Source organism: Sceloporus undulatus, chromosome 3, assembly GCF_019175285.1.
Source record: "Sceloporus undulatus isolate JIND9_A2432 ecotype Alabama chromosome 3, SceUnd_v1.1, whole genome shotgun sequence".
Taxonomy (NCBI): Eukaryota; Metazoa; Chordata; class Lepidosauria; order Squamata; family Phrynosomatidae; genus Sceloporus; species Sceloporus undulatus.
Window position 1 is genome coordinate 73309991 of NC_056524.1, and position 18912 is coordinate 73328902.

At 40.2% G+C, this 18912-nt stretch overlaps 1 protein-coding gene across 1 annotated transcript in view; it reads right to left on the reverse strand.

Annotated features, from left to right (window-relative positions):
• Nucleotides 1-15724, reverse strand: part of DNMT3L (DNA methyltransferase 3 like) — a 23435-nt gene extending 7711 nt beyond the window's left edge. Inside the window, exons 1-12 of the mRNA XM_042458391.1 lie at nt 15630-15724; nt 13940-14043; nt 13199-13249; nt 12380-12472; nt 10899-10994; nt 9620-9703; nt 8053-8097; nt 7221-7300; nt 5104-5216; nt 3760-3931; nt 3040-3124; nt 1140-1228 (exon numbers count right to left, since the gene is read on the reverse strand). Of these exons, the coding sequence (XP_042314325.1) occupies nt 1140-1228; nt 3040-3124; nt 3760-3931; nt 5104-5216; nt 7221-7300; nt 8053-8097; nt 9620-9703; nt 10899-10994; nt 12380-12472; nt 13199-13249; nt 13940-14043; nt 15630-15724 (1107 nt within the window). The remainder of the gene's footprint in view (nt 1-1139; nt 1229-3039; nt 3125-3759; nt 3932-5103; nt 5217-7220; nt 7301-8052; nt 8098-9619; nt 9704-10898; nt 10995-12379; nt 12473-13198; nt 13250-13939; nt 14044-15629) is intronic.
• Between the last annotated feature and the right edge of the window lie 3188 nt (nt 15725-18912).

The following is an 18912-nucleotide window of genomic DNA, read 5'->3' on the forward strand; positions in this document are numbered from 1 at the left end:
CTAAAAACCAGAGCAAGTTCACCATCCCAAAGGTCCATGAGCTACCCCTAAATATTTCTAGTTACTTCAAGCTCTGCCTCTTGCAACAAATTGCTAATCAGTTCAAACTGAATGCTGAATCTGTTCAACTGAATGCTGGCTACATAAACAAAAGAAAAAAATAAGACAGTAACAGAGCAACAGTATGCTGGGTTGTGCATAAAAGAGATAATGATGATAATTTTATTTATATTTTCCTGCCTCCCCCTGTGATAAGAAATGGAGGTGCTCCTCAAAAGTTCAAAATGTACAAAAAATCAAGAGAGAAAATAATGAAGAGGAATGAAGGTGTCTCTCATGAAGGTTGTAATCAAGCAGACTAGTTCACAGACTTGGAATGAAAAGCTATAATGCAGAGCACAGTTATCTAAACAATTCCCATTAATATTAACAGAATTTATGTACTTAATCCTGTGCTAGATTACGGTAGTTAACATCATTGGTCATTTTTTTGCTAATTACATTAATTAAATGGCCAATGTTGTTTATACAGCAGCTTCTGTTCAGCACAGAATTGGTTTATACTGAAGCCATTGAAATCAACATATTCAGGCACATTTCTTTCTCTGTTTGACAGTATCAAGCAACTAGCCCCTTGACCACACCAAAGTTTATCTCCTTTCACTGAGATTAACAGATTAATTTGTAATGTCTTTGTAGTCTTCCATATGCTTTCAACAGCTGTTTCTGTCTGTCTAAATCTGATTTTCTCCTGTATTACATGCAATCAGCATATGATGATCTGAAAGACTATTTAATAGTATAATTAGAAATGGCCTTAATATCCCAAAGGCACAAAAACCTGTCTGATCTTGAAAGTTAAGCAGAGTCAGCCCTGCTTTGTACTTGGATGGGAGACCTCCAATGAATATTGGGAGCTGTATGCTATATTTCAGAGGAAAGAACTGGCAAAACTACCTCCGAGTATTCTTTGCTCAAGAAAACCCTATGAAATTTATGAGGTGGCCATAAGCTAACTGATGACTTGAAGGCATTTGTTGTTGTTGTGTTCCTTCAAGTTGTTTCTGACTTATGGTGACTTATACACACATAATTAGAAATGTGGGTTGTTTAAAATCAAGACAGTGGCATCTACTTACATGCACTCTTGTCACATCTGTGACATCATCCAAATACTTCAGTCTCCCATTGCCCATGCTTTTACCCAGAAACCCAAACCTTTTCAGTTCTACAGAACAGAAATTAGAAACAAGGAAGTGAACTTAAACCAGACAGTACTGAACAATATTAAAATAATAATTGGTCTTGACTAACTCTTGGATAAATACATGCCGCATGTGAGAAAAGAAAATGTCTGAACTCAATCTTTTTTGAGACTGATCGTGCCAGTTACCAAAAACAGCAGTGGCTGTCTTAGAGAGCTTTGCCTCACATTGGCCTGTGTTGTGACAGCCATGCTGTGAGATGGATGCAGTTTTCTGCCCCTGCATATTGAGACCCTGCAGATCCTAGCAGATTAAAGTTGCCTCCACACCAGGGCTGGTTCTGGCACGGGGGAGAAGGCGGCAGTGGCCTCATGTACATCTTAGCAAGTTAAAGGTGGTATTGTCATGGGATCTTTATATGGAAAAGAAAAGTCAGGGCCCAGGGCAAGTTTTGTTCCTACTATCCTGTTGATTTCTATATCATCAGAGTTAGGGAAATATCAAAAGGAGAATTGGCTGAACTTTCCCCCCAAACTAGAAATATTCATTCTTCCATTCAACTTTCCTTTCCCTAGCTCAGAATTGTACAGCCTCCATCCTATAGCTATTCCCTACATTTCCCAAACCTGGAGTGGCCCCATCCACCTTCTCTGTAGCCAAGTCAGCCAGGCGGTGCATCTACAAGAAACACTGGTTTGGGATTCCAATATTGCACTTTTCCTGCCAGCATTTGTTGAGGAGGAAGGGAACAAAAGGTTTTCAGTTGTGTTTGTAATGTGACGAGACTTACTTTCATCTCCACTTCTTAATTATCTCTATCTCAGCAGGGGGTGGGCAGAGGGATTTACAATTCCCAATCTCTGCATGATGAAATGTACTTGTGAGTGCACATGTGTACACTGGCATGGAATTAGCAGAGACACTTATCTCTTACCCTACCCTTGACTCCTTCATTCCCTGAGTTTAGCTGCAATCCCCTCAAAAGAAAATGAAAAACTCATTTTCTCAATAATATATTGCTATGAGCTATTCATGTTATACTCCAAAATATAAGGGTTTTAAGTGAACAAGAACCATTCAGTTTACACAAGACTGCTCCTGGTGGAGGCAAAAATGGCTTCATCAGTGTAGCTACCTGTATTTTTTTGGATTCTCCTTGTGGAAGGATGCTTCTGCCTCAGAGATTCAAATTACAAGAAAAATTACTGCTTGGGTAGGTGCAGCTTTGGCCCTTTAACCTGACATTGTATTAGGCTCTTGAAGCAGTAAAGGTTTTATGAATGCCTGATCTAAAGCTGTGCTGTCGTAACTGAAATGTGCTGCTAGCAGGGAGCAGGGGGCTGGAAAAGTTTCTGTTTGTGGATTCAACTCCCAGAACAGAAACATAGTCACTGTTCATAGGTTGAGGTATTCAGAGATTTGTAATCCAAAAGGTAAATTTCCTTGTAGTCCAGGTTGTGCTCTCAAATTGGGGAGGGGGGGGGGAATAGGTTCTTATCCCTTTGTGTAGAAAAGGGAATTTCAGGATGCCTTGCTTATGTGAGCTGATATTCCCTCTTCTATGCAACCATTAAAAGTATAGGAGCCCTGTCCCTTGGTTCACCTGGCAATCCCATAAATTTACTCTGGCTTTTTGATTATAGAAGCCAACATATTTGTCAAATGACAACCTTTTTTGTTGTAGCTTAATGACAACTTGGCCTTCAGAAGCAGTTGTTAGCACAATAGCCTGATTTTCAAAATGGAAATCCAATATAATTTTGCTAAAAATTCTATTAGCAGAATGACACTTATATATGGAAAGAGAAAACCGTTATATTCCTCACTTGCTTACCTTGTGTAATGTTGTCAAAGAGGGAGAGAACATGGATTGGTTTTCTCTCCCATGGGGACAAAAGCTGATATATATTAAGTGAGTTCTGACACAATAAATTTAAAAAGACATTTGTTAGGACAGTTACAGACACCATGGATTTTTGTTATTTAAAGTAAATAAAAGTAACTTATTTAAGTAATGTGTTATTACACGTATTTATTAATGATGATGATGATTATGATGACAGAATGACTTCATTTGCTTCAGTTTGTGGTGGTGGAATTAGGACATGTCAAACATTCAACATTTTGTTTTTCTTTTAATGCCCCTTTTGCAAATGGCCATGCATTTCGTTTTGTCATTGGAAGAAGTTTTGCTACCACCTTCTGGTGACAGAACAATTTTTTTCATTGTTCATTTATCACTGCCTGAGCCTTTCTGTGGCTCCTGACACAGAACTAATGCAGTTTGACACCTCTTTAACTGCTATGGCTCTATCTTGTGTAATCCTGGGATTTGCAGTTTGGTGTGGCACCAGGTCTATCTGAGAGAGAAGGCTAGATATCTCACAAAACTATAAATCCCAGAATTCCCTAGCATTGAGCCATGGTAGTTAAAGCAGCAGCAAGCTATATTAATTCTGCAGTGTCGATGCAGCCTGTATGAATGGTGCTCCCACCATAGGTCCAGTAATTTAAAAAAAAAATCTATCCAAAAATCAATTGAACTTTTCCTTACAGACTCTTGATCATAGAACTGTTTCAATTCTTCCCGCCATTTTGTCTTCTTCTTAAGAAATCCATGTATGTTTGTTGGCGTACATAGGAAGCATTTCCAAGGGTTTGTATTTCTGATTTCCTCTGAATGCCCAGGACGAACAAGGGTATCCACACATTCATCGCAAAAACACCTGAATAATTGTTTTAAAAATGCATTTTTTGAAGGTACAAACCACATTACAAAAATAACAGACCCTATTTGTACATTTCTAAAATTATAATGTTCAAGATAAAATTCAATTTATGTCTTTTTCCATAGTCTAAATCCTGGTTCTGCCTTTACTTTGTATTTCCTCTTCCTCTTTCACTGTTTGTATATGATAAATATGATTTCCTCCTGATACGTTATTTATACTCTTTTTATAATTAACAGATGTAAATTTTAAAATCTTATTTCTTCTATTGCATTGATATGCAATTTTAAAGAAGATTTTAATTTAAAAAGTATACTCTGGTACACACATTTTGAAGCATTTTGACATCTGGACCATGACAACAACTATCAGGTTAGAATGTACAGGGAAGCCACTGAAATCCACAAACACCTTGACAACTTCAACAGGAAAGAAGAAACCCTTAAAGTAAATAAAGACGTGGGATAGACCGCCAAAAAACGTCAGCCTACCAGCGCCTGTTTTTCCGTTGGAGGGAAGTCACAGCCACCAAACCGCACGGCTTCCCACCGGCGGAAAAAGAACCTGCAAAAAGCAAGTTCTTTTTGTGCCACTATTGTGACACCCGAGTACCCCAATGGCGCACTTGTGACATCACAAGTGTAGTGCGATATGTGGATGCTATGCGTCCGTCATATAACAATGGTGGCTCCCATATACATGGGGCGCCACCAGTGTTACAGCGCCGGCAGTATGGCGCATTTGGCACGTCTGTACCGCACCAAAGTTTGGTTACCAGTCCTGAAAAATTCCAAAATCAAGACCCAGCAAATGCAAATGAAAATCACCAAGGGTCAGGGGGATTTCCTAGCAGATAATGGATAATTAATTAAATAGACACCCTGAGGCCTTGCCATTCAAGAGCAGAACAAAACACAGATTAACATGCAAATCACTTTCTCTCAACCAAGGATCACACAGTATATTTTCCCCACTCATTTCCATGCCAGCATTCTCTGAAGATGCCAGCCACAGATGCTGGCAAAATGTCAGGAATAATCCCTTCCAGAACATGGCCACATAGGCTGAAAAAACTATAAAAAACTATCTTGGCCTTTGTCTCTCCTTCACCTCTGATCTCATTGACTGTTTCCATTTTTCTCTATTTTTTGGCAAGGGATATCAATCACCTGTGACATTTTGGATCATCACATATCATTAAGGAATTGCCTGAACAACAGATTGTACAGTCCGCCTGACAGCCATCATCATCACAGAGGAAAAATCTCTCCAGAAACATTTCCTTTAAAGAGAAAAAGAAAACTATGTTTGCTGCTGCTGCTGCTATGACTATTAATGCTGCTATTAGTACTGCTATTACCACAATATATTTCAGTGCATACTCTCCAACTATCCTGATTTGGCAGAGACAATTGCAATTAATCCTTTGCCACCCAACTTTTTCAGCTACTTTTAAAAACGTCCCAGTTTCTCTCTACTTTCCCCACTTTCCTCCTTTGTTGTCAGCTTACTTCAACGGCTGTAAACTGAATTCAAAGTGCAAAAGCAGTTTGCTCAGTAGAGGGGAAAGAGTGGAATCTTGTGGCAAAAGAATAGAGTGGCAAAAGTCAACTGCTGCAGCCTCTCCTAGCTTGTGTCTTCTTCCTCCTTAATAACTTTTGTCATCTTGACCACACTCTGATGTTGCTTGGGCACATGTGTCTCAGTTTTCATCTGTGAAATTTTGGAGGTTATACAAGCGTTCAAAACCCATGATGTAAAATAATCCAACTATTCCCAAGTCATCCTTTTAAATTAGATTGCTGGGAATTTCAGTTTTGTGAGACATTTACCCTTCTCTGTCAGAGAGCTGTGGTACCACAACAAACTCCAATTCCCAGAATTCCATAGCACTGACTCCAGCAGTTAATAGTGTGCCAAAATGGATTATTTCTGCAGTGCAGATGCATAGAATCATAGAATCATAGAGTTGGAAGAGACCACAAGGTCCATCCAGTCCAAACCCTGCCATGCAGGAAATCTCAATCAAAGCATCCATGACAGATGGCCATCCAGCCTCTGTTTAAAGACCTCTAAGAAAGGAGACTCCACTACACTTCAAGGGAGTGTGTTCCACTGTTGAACAGCCCTTACTGTCAGGAAGTTCCTCCTAATGTTGGGGTGGAATCTCTTTTCCTGAAGTTTGCATCCATTGTTCCGTGTTCTAGTCTCTGGAGCAGCAGAAAACAAGCTTGCTCTCTCCTCAATATGGCATCCCTTCAAATATTTAAACAGGGCTATCATATCACCTCTTAACCTTCTCTTCTCCAGGCTAAACATCCCCAGCTCCCTAAGTCGTTCCTCATAGGACATGGTTTCCAGACCCTTCACCATTTTGGTTGCCCTCCTTTGGACACGCTCCAGTTTCTCAACATCCTTTTTAAATTGTGGTGCCCAGAACTGGACACAATATTCCAGGTGGGGCCTGACCAGAACAGAATACAGTGGCACTATTACTTCTCTTGATCTAGACACTATACTTTTATTGATGCAGCCTAAAATTGCATTGGCCTTTTTAGCTGCTGCATCGCACTGTTGACATGTTCAACTTGTGGTCTACTTGGACTCCTAGATCCCTTTTTTCTATAACATTAAGTGACAAACTTGGAGACTGAAGGTATAATTTTGATCTTGAAACCTGATGCTTCGTAGCATGCACACAGAACTACATTTGATCCCAGAATGGAAGCACATTTATTACATGATCTTCAAATGTACCTTTTTTCCTCCCAGCTCAAACTCAGGGGAAACAATTCTGCTTGGTTGCAGCAGAAACTTATTGTGCACAGTGAGGACTGGCTCAAGTCAGTAATGTCACTAACTCCCTCCTAGACAGTTTCCCCTGAGTGCTTTGGAAAAAACCTTGATTTTCTTCTGTTATTTTTAAAAACTGATGTCATATGTTGCATTTTAATCTATTGTTGTTCTCCACCTTGATCCATGGGAAGAGGCAGGTAAGAAATAAATATTATTATAGCTGTCATTATTGTTGCTGTTGTTATTTAAAGGCACGGATGTGCATTTATTTTATAAAATATACATACAGTGTGACATGCAGGTGTGGGAAAACTGTGGACTGAATTAGTGCTTGAATGAGCAGCACATAGAAGTTTTTGGGCCTTTCTTTCTCTTGAAAATAAGTTAATGGATCACAAGTAGGCATACTGCTCCCAAGTACATGTGGAGGATGACAGAACTTGAGAAAGAAGATTCAAAGCTGATGGGATAATCCCTGTCAACTACTCACTGTGCAAGGAGCACAAATTCCTCCATGGAACAATGGGTGCTGATTGTGAATCTCAAGCCCTCCACAGCAGATACAGATTTCTACAAAACAGAAAAAGAAGTTATTCTTATTCAGCATTTAACTGTTGGCATCAGTCCATTTACACAACTGTTAGTATTTGTCAGAACTATTGATTAGCTGCTCAGATATTAAGCATAAATATTTGTGTGTTAAATTACAACCATTATTTAAGAAAACATTAACATTATGGCAGATATATCTACAATTTCAATTAAATTATATTTAATGGTTTCTTGATTAATCACAAATGTGTCTTTGAGAAGGGAAACATTTATATATCAACAAAAAGTTTCTTATAATGGAGTCTGCTTTTTCTTTTATTATTTTTTTCTCCTAAAAAGAATCCTATTTCTGCCCATATAAACTGATATTTCTCTCAGGAAGTGAAAATCTTTTATTTCATTACCCATGACTTCTCTTTTGCTACTTCTGCTAGGTTTTTTGAAAAAGTATTTTTACACATTTATGGTGTGCTAAAATTTCCCCAACTTAGTACCTGTCAGATTTGTATGACTACAGCTCCCATCATCCCTAAATGGCATGGTCATGATGGCTAATAGGAGTTGTTGAACAACATAAAAGAATCCTGAAAAAATATATTTGCATCAGGGAGGTATCACATTATAGTTTGAGAGAGAGAGGAAAAAAAGAAGCGTTTTGTTTCTCTAAGACACCATTTGAGGGAAAAAAATGAAGCCTTACTAATAGTTATTTGTAGCAGGAGTAATAGTAACTGTAGCAACATAAGAAGCAACACATATTAACATCGCACCTTCAATGTTTTTCCCATTGTAGTATACTTCATATGCAATATTTCCTAGGGAGAAAAAAGGATCAGGAGATATTTGTCATGTAACCCCATAAATCTTTTTGTGCTTGAAATCTATTTTACAAATGTAAACTCTATCCTGGTTAGAATGTACATCTGATTTTTCTTTCATATGCTCTACTACTATGGCAATATTTACTTCAATGAACATCAGAAAGGTCCAAAAAGTCATATGTGAAACTGTAGCTGTTTAAGCACATAAACACCGTATCAACTCTGAACCCACCAGAAGAGAGATATTGTAACCAACTATCTTGTAAATAAAGTTTTGTTTTGTCTTGGTTCAACATGTGGTCACTTGAGATATTTTAAGAAACTATAAGCCAAACGCTACCAGGGATTAATAATACTTTTTTTGCTCAGACCTCTTAAAATAGTGAGTGCCCTGTATTCTCACAGAGTGGCCCAGAAGCAAAAGAAAAGTGTGGAGTCACTCAAGTGAGGGATCTGAGTTCGAGGGTCTCGCCGTGCAATTTGGTGGCAGCTAGGGAGGTAGCCATCACAATATTGGTGGTAGCGTGGGATAAAAAGACCCACTGTGCTGCCCTCAGAGAAAAATAGTTGGGTGAGTGAGTCTCATCTTCACATAAGTGGTGCCTGTTGTGGCACAGAATAAAAAGGAGTGAAAGATTTTGAGAACTTTTGGCAGTGCCATGGTGTCACCTTTGATTTCATTTAAAGCCATGCTCATGAATGGCGATAATCTGATATAAAGTCTCTGCTAAAAGGTAGAGGAATAGAGGAACGCACAGATGGAGAGACAACCAAGAAAAGAGGTGGTTCCTTGTGGGACAATCTGTGCTTAGCCTGCTATTCAGATCTCACTAATTTAAAACTTTTTGCTGCAACCATCTAATAATCCTGAACTGTCTATAGCAGTAGTAGATATGACTGCCCCTTTTTTGGCTGTCAGTTTAAAATACAGTAGTTAAGTTTTCTAGACTAATGTGGATATTGGATCAAGCAAGGATTTAATGCTCAAGATTTGTTCTCATTTTCTTAGACCTTGGTTGCCATTTATCATACCTTGATTTCTGTTTCTTTCATAATTTCATCACAGCCTTTTAGGCTAGTCACATTATAATTGCTTTACTTATCATGTTTGATACTACTGTACCTTCATACTCTCTTTAACAGATATGTTTTCATCAGTGACTTGTATTATTTTTTTTACATGCTAGCCATATTACAGTTGCATAAATGGTTACTACCTCATATTTTCTATTATTCACTGTTTTATAATTATACATTGCTTTCCACCATCTTGTCTCTCATTTCAATGAATTTTAAATTGTTTTACTTTTCAGTGTGCTGTTGGTTCAAAGATCAATCTTCCTGCTCACTGGAGCTATATACCAAGAGTGGTATAGAACACAGAATTTTCCATCTCAAAGATAGTACTGTGTTCCTTCTGGAGTATAAACAATGTGTGTGAAGTAGAGGTGAGTTCAAAGGGACAGCAAGGCAGAAAAATAAAACTGCGTTTAGTTACTCTTGGAAACAAGATTACCTTTGCTCAGCTTGGGCGGATGTAATTCTTCAACAGAACTTACAAAAATCACATCATCAGAATTCTCAGTCTCTGGAGATACAACTGAATGTGTGGCAGAAGAGACAAAGGAAGGATGAGAAATCATAATGAAAACCCTGGTGGTCACTTTCATTATACAATAGCTTAGCTGTGATATTCTCTTGGTGGCTTTGGGCAAGTCATTTTCACTTGTGATGGTTGTGAGGGTCACAACACTTCTCTCAGTTCACCTGAATAACGTGGTTCGCTGGAGGGGGGCAGGTGGCAAATGGCACCCTCTGGCCTACCATTTCAAGGCACACTCAAAGCCAGTCAAGTTATCTGGGGCAGCTGGTGTATCGAATATTAACAGAGTGGTGAATCTACTCCAGGTTTTACCTAAACCTTAAAGGACTAAATGTGGAGATAGGGTCCAGCTCCTTTAAAGCATGGACTAGAACCTAGGCTGGATTCACTGCCCCAAAGATACTGAAGCCATCAGTTACCAGAATAATTATTTTGGACCATGAAGACTAAAATCCCATATATATTGTATATACACTCGGCCCTCCACATTCATGGGGGTTAGGGGAGCAAGACCTCCACGGATGTGGAAAAATCATAAATAATTCCCACCCACTGTGTGGAAGCCAGTTAAAGGAATGGGAAGGAGGAGGAGGAGGAAGAGTTGCACACACAGTAGCCTTGACCTCGTGAATAATCAAAACCACAAGTGTCAAAGCCATGAATATGGAGGACCGAGTGTATAATGTAAAATATAACATCAAATTAATAATTAACGACTATTTAATTACAGTTGGCCCTTGGTATCAACGGATGTTTTTATCCACAGATTCAAGCAGCCACTGCTTGAAAATGTTCAAATATATATAAATTCCAAAAGCAAACCTTGTTTTTGCCACTTTATATAAGGGACACCATTTCACTATCCCATTGTATATGATGGGACCTGAGCATCCCCAGATTTTGGTATCCACAGAGGGTCCTGGAACCAAACCCCAGTGGATACTAAGGGACCACTATAAAGAATAAACAACTAACAAGACCATTTCTCTGTTTATGGCAGAAGAACAATACAATAATAACAAATTAAATAAGTAACAAAGATTGTCCTTTCATGGCACCGCAGTTTATTGCCTGAGGTGGTTGCCTTAACTTGTCTATTAGTAGTAAGCAAAGTCTGTCTCTTTTAGATTTTTTCATTTTTACTAGTTTGGCTAAATAGCTTGTATTGAACTCCCCTTGAAAACAAAATCACCTCCATTTGAAGAGAGGGTTACAGGAGTGGCTGCATGAATAATTTCTTCCATGGAACTTAGAGAAATTGCATCAGTTCTGTAGCGGAATGGCATCACTGGGAGAGAGATGAGAGACAAAAAAAGAGGGAAAGGGAAGGAGAGACTTGATCAGGGCTGTTTCTGTGATCTGTCCCTGTCTCCCATAGCAGTAGATCTAGTTCTTGCTTTACAGAATATAGATGGAGGAACGTCTCAGCTGCCAATCTTTGTGCAATTTAATTTGGGTTGGGGAATCCAGATTCTAATTGGCACTCAGCCATAAAACACACTATGGCGCATTACAGACCACCCAAAATGGGCGGTCTTGCGCCGCTGCCGGTTGCTCCGTGAGGGAGCCGCAGCAGCCAAACTGGCGGCTCCCTCGCGGAGCAAAAAGAAGCCCCAAAATGGCGCTTCTTTCCGCAGCACAGATATGATGCCGCAAGGCGTCAATGGCACACTCGCAGTGTCATATGCGCCGTGCGACATGTGGACACAGTGCGTCTGCTACGTAAAGATGGCAGCCCCCGTGTGGAACAGGCACCGCCATTTTGTGCGCACTCTGTGCGTATTAGGGTTAGGGGCATCAGGAAGTGACGCCCCTTTCTAACCCTAGTACGTGTGGAGCGTGTACTTTATGCCCGTGTGTAATGGGCCTATGTGACCTTAGGATAGTCATTGATACTCAACCTGGCCTTCCTCAGAGGGTTGTTGTGAGAATAAAATGGAAAGGAAGAGGAATACCACATCAGCTGCCTTGGGTCACTTGGAGACAACAGGAGGAATATAAATACAGTCAGCCCTTCTTATACACAGATTTTTTTATACATGGATTCAAGCATCCACGGATTGAAAATGTTCCAAAAAAGTACAAATTTCAAATATCAAACCTTGATTTTCCATTTTTCATAAGAGACACCATTTTGCTATCTCATTATATTTAATGGGACTTAGCATACACAATGGGGGATCTTGGAACCAAATCCCAGCATATAACAAGGGTCCACTGTAATAACAAAACAGTGTCAGAATATGGCTCAGTCTGGGTTGCTACTATTAGTGCTGTCACCACCTTCCTAATGTTGCCACCCACTATTAAGAGTTTGTTTTGTGATCTTTTTTTCAATAGGTTAATGGAATTCAAGTTTATAGGAGTCTAAAAGAAATGAGTTGGCAGGGCAGCAATGTAGTCCTTCCATCAATATGTTTTAGCTCCTCTCATTTCGGAGGTCTGAGGCACTTGAACCCTGCACCTGCTCCTCAAAGGCTCTGGTAGCAGCTGTCTCTGCCAGGGCCAGGATGAGATCTGCAGGATCTTGAACTGCTATTCTGAAGTATCAAAGTACAGGGAGATCCCAGCTGTCCTTTCCCTCACTAATGCTCCATTTGCTACAGATATCTGGAAATGTTTATGGTGAACCTGCCAATAGGACTTTTAATGTCTTCTTGAAAACACCATTACTTGCGTTTTGTCTTAAGGGACTTGCACAAGGCATGTCTTCCATAGAACTGACAGATATGATATCAGGTGAACTTCTGTTCTTGGACAACAGATCTGAAAAATTGAAAAAGAGAGAGAGAGATAACAGAGCTAGATCAGCATACAGCAGGAGGCAATCCATAGTGTCTGCCCCAACAATTACATGTGATGTTGATGTTAAATGTAGAAATTGCAAATACTATATTTCTTTTTTGGACTACAACACCTAGAATGCCACTACTAGTATAGCCATTGGCCATGCAGTGAGGGGATTCTGGGAGATGTAGGGGGAAAACAACATTTCTAAGTGATTGTTAATTGATTTGGGGAATCACGTTAAGCTGAAACGTATTAGCTGCATGTAAAATTGGATTTATTCTTATCAACTAAATCAGGGATAGAACTCATGTGGCTCTCCAGATATTGTTGGGCTGCAGTCCCAGCAATCTTGGCCAGTACAACTAATGGGGAAGAATGTTGGGAATTGCAGTACAACAAACATTAGTATGGTAAACAGATTCCCACCTCTTTACTAAACAGTACTAAACAGAATGATGAGTGTGTATTAGAAAAGTATCAATGTCATAAATCAGCATGGCTGAGTAGGGGCCTCTTGGAGTTGTACTCCAGCACATTTGGGAGGCATGGCACCAGTATATGGAAGTCTGGTGTAGGCCACTACTACTCAAAGTACAAAGTTTTATTACCGCTTATGGCCAATAGCCTTTGTGTAAAATAACAGTACATACAATATACATACAAAATACATACAAAATTCAGTACGACTCAGAGTGGTGGTACCTGGACTGGTGCTGGTCTGTGTGCCATCAGCTGCTGCCCCACATAGAATTTCTAGGAAAAAAAGAAAGATTTTCTCAGCAAGATTTCTTCAGCGTGCACCTTCATCTGAGGCTGAGGGAATGTGATCTGCTCAAGGTCACCCAGGAGGTTTTCACGGCTGAGCGGGGGATTTGAACTGTGGTCTCCAGAGTCCTTGTCCAACACAAAAATCATTACACCATAATGGCTCTCATAGGATATAACAGTGAACACTTTTCTCTAATGGTACTCGTCTTAATAAGGTTTGCCTTGTGATGCAGTGGTTAGAATGTTGGACTGGGACTTTGGTGATCCAAATTCTAGCCCCCAGTCGGCCATAAAGCTTGCAGGGTGAACCTGGGAGACTCACTATCCCTCAGCCTGAGTTGTTGTGAAGCTAACATGGGGAAGGAAAAGACCTGTCAAATGCTTTGAGTTACTGCAAGAAAAGTGGGATGTAACTATAACTAACAGCTAATAAATACCACCAGACCAATATTGGAGAACTCCCAAAGCAATCAAATGCATGACATCCTGTTCTGATTTTACCCTCTTATGACTTGGCCTTGGATGAGTGGGAGCAAAGTTTTTAAACTTCTGCGTGCTTGTGTACTTTCTTTAGGCCAGCCAGATTACAACTGGGTTTGCTGTTTTTTTGTGAACTCTGATGGGCTTTCTGGGTACTTGCTGGTAGCAATGGGCCCATGGATACCTTTTACTTACCTGCCTCTATGGTGCTATCCATTTCCTCAGGGTCACTATCAGTGTCCACCATAATGACCTCTGCCTGTGCCTGGGCCATGAATACAGATGATGTAGCTCCCTGCCTTCAGGAAAATCTGGAGCCACAGACACAGAAATTGTGAAGACCCTTTTTTTGGTGTCGCACACTGTGTTGGATGATGGACGTGTCCGATCAGGAAAGAGGTTCCTCTGAAATTAATGAGAAGATATGAGGCAGAAGGATCATTCAGAACCGCTCCCTTGTACACTACACAACTGTAGCACTTTGATACTACTTTAACTGCCATGGCTTCATGGGAGTGGTGGGTTCATGAAGTATTTGGAGAACTTGGGCAGGGAACTCTCAGTTCTAATTCCCTACCTCATAAAAAACTACAGATTGCAGCATGCTGTAGACTGTAGCCATGGCAATTAAAGTGGTATCGAAGTGGTATGTGAAAGATACCTTGAACGTGAATTTATGCAAAGGAATTTCTAGCTGAGGACAATGGGTTGTTATTTATTTTATTTATTTATTTTAAGGATTTATATCTCGCCTTTCTCCCACAATGGGATTTAAGGTGGATTTCAAGTGGAAGATGGCAAAAATGGAAGATGGTTATGAGAGGAATTATATGGATATAAAAGAACCTGCTGGGTGACCTTGGGCAAGTCACATGCTCTCAGCCTCAAAGGAAGGTAATGGCAAATGTTCTTTGTACAAAACTTTTCAAGAAACCCCCGTGATATTACAATTGCTATAAATCAGAAACAATTTGAAGGCACACATGCACACAAACACACACAAACAAAAACTGAATGACTGCATAGTGGGGGTGAAGAGTTTCCAAAAATGGTGTTAAATCAAGCAGAGTGAAAGCAATGGGGCTGACATTAGACTAAGACTGTCATGTGTTGATTGAGATATCTGCATCCGATGAAGTAGACCTAAGTCTATGAAAGCTCATTCTATCAACTTTTTTTCTCTCAAGTTAATCTCAAAGGTGCTACAAGATCCTTTTGCACACTGAGGCTGAACTCACACTGGGGAAATAACCCAGTTTGGCACCACTTTAACTGCCATGGCTCAAGGCTATGGAATTCTGGGAGTTGGGTCCACAACAAACTCCAACTCCCAGAATTCCATAGCCTTGAGCCATGGCAGTTAAAGCGGTGCCAAACCGGGTTATTGCCCCAGTGTGGATGCAGCCAATGACAGCTCCATATGCCAAGAGAAGTGTTTGCCTTCTTCCACTTGAAATGATTTTCTGAATTTATGGCTGCAGTCCTTATTCTATGCCCCAGAAAGTCTCATTGAACTCTTATGACATGCTTTAAAAAAATTCAAAACCATGCTGTTGTTTGGCAATGGTTGAAAATCATGACCGCTTGAATTTTTAAAATTATTCTGACCTGAGTTGCTTTTACATTACACAGTTTTGAAGTGTGCCCCTACATTGTAGAAATAAGACAGCTTGACATGACTTTAAGTACTGTAGTTTCATTCAATGGAATCCTGGGACTTGTAGTTTTACAGGGTCTTTAGCCTTTTTTTGTCAAAGAGTGATGGTCTCTCACAAAACTGCAAATCCCAAGATTCTGTAGGATGCAACCATGGCAGTTAAAGTAGTATCAAATTGCATTACCTCTGCAGTGTAGATGCACACTCAGTGCCACAGTCCTATTGTACCTGCCATGGTTCCTTGCTATGGAATTCTGGGATGTGCAGTTTAGGGAGAGGCCTTTAGGAACTACAAACGCCAGGATCCCATGAGATGGAGCCATGGCAGTTACAAAAAAAAAAAAATCGCAGTGCTATAATTCTTCAGTGTGAAAAGGCACTATAATAGTTTAGTGTAGCTTTCACACTATAATATAGCACTATGATCCTATTTTAGCTGCCATGGCAACATCCTATGAAACCTTGGAATCTGCAATTTACAGAGGGGCATTTAGATTTCTCAGCCAGAGAGCTCAAGTGCTCCACTAAACTACAGACCCCAGACTACTATAGGATGCAGCCTTGGCAGTTAAAGTGGAACCAATAGGCTTTAATGGTGAGATGCCCAACCCTGAGTCCTGTGCCTCCTCTCCTCCCAACTCTAATATTAGCAATTCCTGTAAATAATATAACAAATAAAATTGAGAAGTTTTAAATACTGTATGCCATATGTTATGGGATAATGATAACATGTTATGAAATAGCCCAATTAAAAAAATTAGAAATTCTGCAAAAGCTTATTTCTGTAGAGCAGAGGTGAAACTGTGTGGGAATCCTTTGGCTGTCCAGATGTTTGAGGCTACACACATTAGTGAACAGTTTTGGCTATTTTTTTTGTCTACCATCCCCAGAATCTTCAGCCATCATGGCCATTGGAGTCTGTTAAATGTAGTCCAACATGTAAGGTTCCCTGGCTCTCCTGTGAATCACCAGTTCAGAAATGATGCCATTTCTTTAATGTAAGGAACAGCTTTCCCATTTCACCAGTTTGCATTAGTAGACCTGCTTGGGAAACAGATTCATACAGAACAGCAGCAGTTCCTGAACAATGTGCTGTGTGATGCACTGACACACCCTGGCTGCATCTGCACTGCAGAAATAATCTGGTTTGAGACAACTTTAACTGCCATGGCTCAAAGCTCAGATCAGAGCTCTGCTCTGGTGCCATAACAAACTACAATTCCCAGAATTCCATGGCACTTAAAGTGGTGCCAAACTGGATTATCTCTGCAGTGCGGATGCAGCCTCTAGAGAGAATCAAAACTACAAGGGTGACCTTTCCCCAGGAGCAATTCATCTGCCTCAGGGTCAGTCTGCTACTCTCTGCTTCCTTTTGCCTTCCTATCACAGAACCTCAGCCCTTCCAGGGCAGCAAATAGATGCCCCCCCCCCAAACAGATAAGGCATCCCCATCTTCTCACCTGTCTCCTGCGTTATCCTTTACCTGTAGAATGTGCAAAAGGAGAGGAAGCACAGCGCTCGCACGCCCTCTAGCGTCTCCGCGTGGCAATGCACGCCCAAATAAAATGAAAGGTGCTTGTAGAGTACTGTATTGTTAACTGTAGGATGTTGTTGTTGACACACTGAGACATCTCTAAGACCTCCTCTCTTCCACTGTTCTGCTTAGATCCTGCTGATCGTGGCCCATGAACTCCCTGATTAAGTCTAGCCATCTGGAATGCAGTTTTTCTTTCTACTACTCTCTACCTTTCCTAGCATTATTGTCTTTGTTAATGAATCCTGCCTTCTCATGATGTGGCCAAAGTCCAACTGCCTGCGTTCAGGCTTGATCTGTTCCCATTTGTTTCTCTTCTTTGCCACCCATGGTATCCTTTTCTTCAGCACCACATCTCTAATGAGTTGGTTGTCTTCCCATCCCCTTTCTCCACGCTCCAACTCTCACATTTGAACAGGTTGACATTGACTCGATGGCAGTTAACAACAATAATGTGAGTATTTACAATATTTTAGCCAATAAGCTGTTTGCATGCATAATGACGTTTTGAATTTATAGTATTTTAACTTGCACTGTTTTAGATTTGTAAGCCGCCTTGAGTCCTTGTATAAATAAACATAATAAACATTATAATAATAATAATAGTCACATGATTAGCTCCAACTCAAGAGCACTCTCAGCAGTGGATGCAATCACACAGGGAAATATCAGGGGATTAAAAAAGAATTTTCTTGGGAAAGTTATGCAATCGTGGCAAAGATTTTCAGACAACGTCATGATCTAAGAGGACGTATCCCGGAAAATCAGGAATGCTCCAGTAACAAACCATTCATGGGGAAATCCTTCGAATCGTTTGTTGCTGGAGCATTCCTGGTTCTTCCTGAGATAAGTCCTCTTAGATCGTGATGTGTGTGAAAATGGGAGACACTAAAGATTTTTTGTGATAAATGATCGAAAGAAGTATAATAGAGAACAGCTAGGAATGTACACCTATAAGCAAGTTCTGTTTTACTATAAGAATAATAGGGATGGATAAATTAATAAAGAGAGAAATATACTGAAGTTATCTAGAAATATCAAATACATAGGGAAAGAATGTAAGATGGCAGTAATAAACACACAAGACGAATGTTATACGAAGGAAGTACAGTTGTCCCTCCATATTCGCTAGGGTTAGGGGAACAAGACCCCTGTGAATATGGAAAAGCCGCAAATAACAAAAACACTGTTTTTACCTGAGAGGACACCTCTCTAGGAATCTCTAGGTCCTCCAGGGCAACTCTGTGGTCAATGTCCAACATACATTGGACATAGAATGGCACTGGAGTAGCTACAAATGGCCTTTCAGTGCAACTTTTAGTTAAAGTTGACCACAGAGTTGCACTGGAGGGCCTAGACAGTCCTAGAGAGAACATATTAATGAAATCCGTGAATAATCAAATCCGCAAATACCAAAGCCACAAATATGGAGGGATGACTGTATACTTATTTAATTTTTTAAAAAATGACAACAAATGTAGACAATAAATTCAAAAGATTGAATTTCTTTTGAAATTCAATTTATTTCAAATGTTTGTAACTGTTTGATTTTATGCGCAATAAAATATAGAAAAAAAATCGCCCCCTCTGGAATGGATGGGGAATGGATGGGGAATGAAACGGAACGAGTGACGGACTTTGCATGCAGGAAAATGCACCCCCCACTCATTCCACACTCGTTCCAGACCCCTTCCGTTCTGTTCTTGTCCCTGCCTGGAGCCTGTGGCGTGATAAAGTTCACAAACACACACACACACACACACACAGATAAAAGAGCAAGTGAAACAACTGTCAATATGGGAGGCAGTATATCCCTTTGTGTATATATAGCTGGGGAATACACTGGGACCTCCACATTTGCTGGCGTTAGGTACACAAGACCCCGGTGAAACTGGAAAAAACACAAATAATGAAAGAAATACTGAGAGAACATCACTGTAGGAATGTCTTGGTCACCCAGCACAACCCTATGGTCAA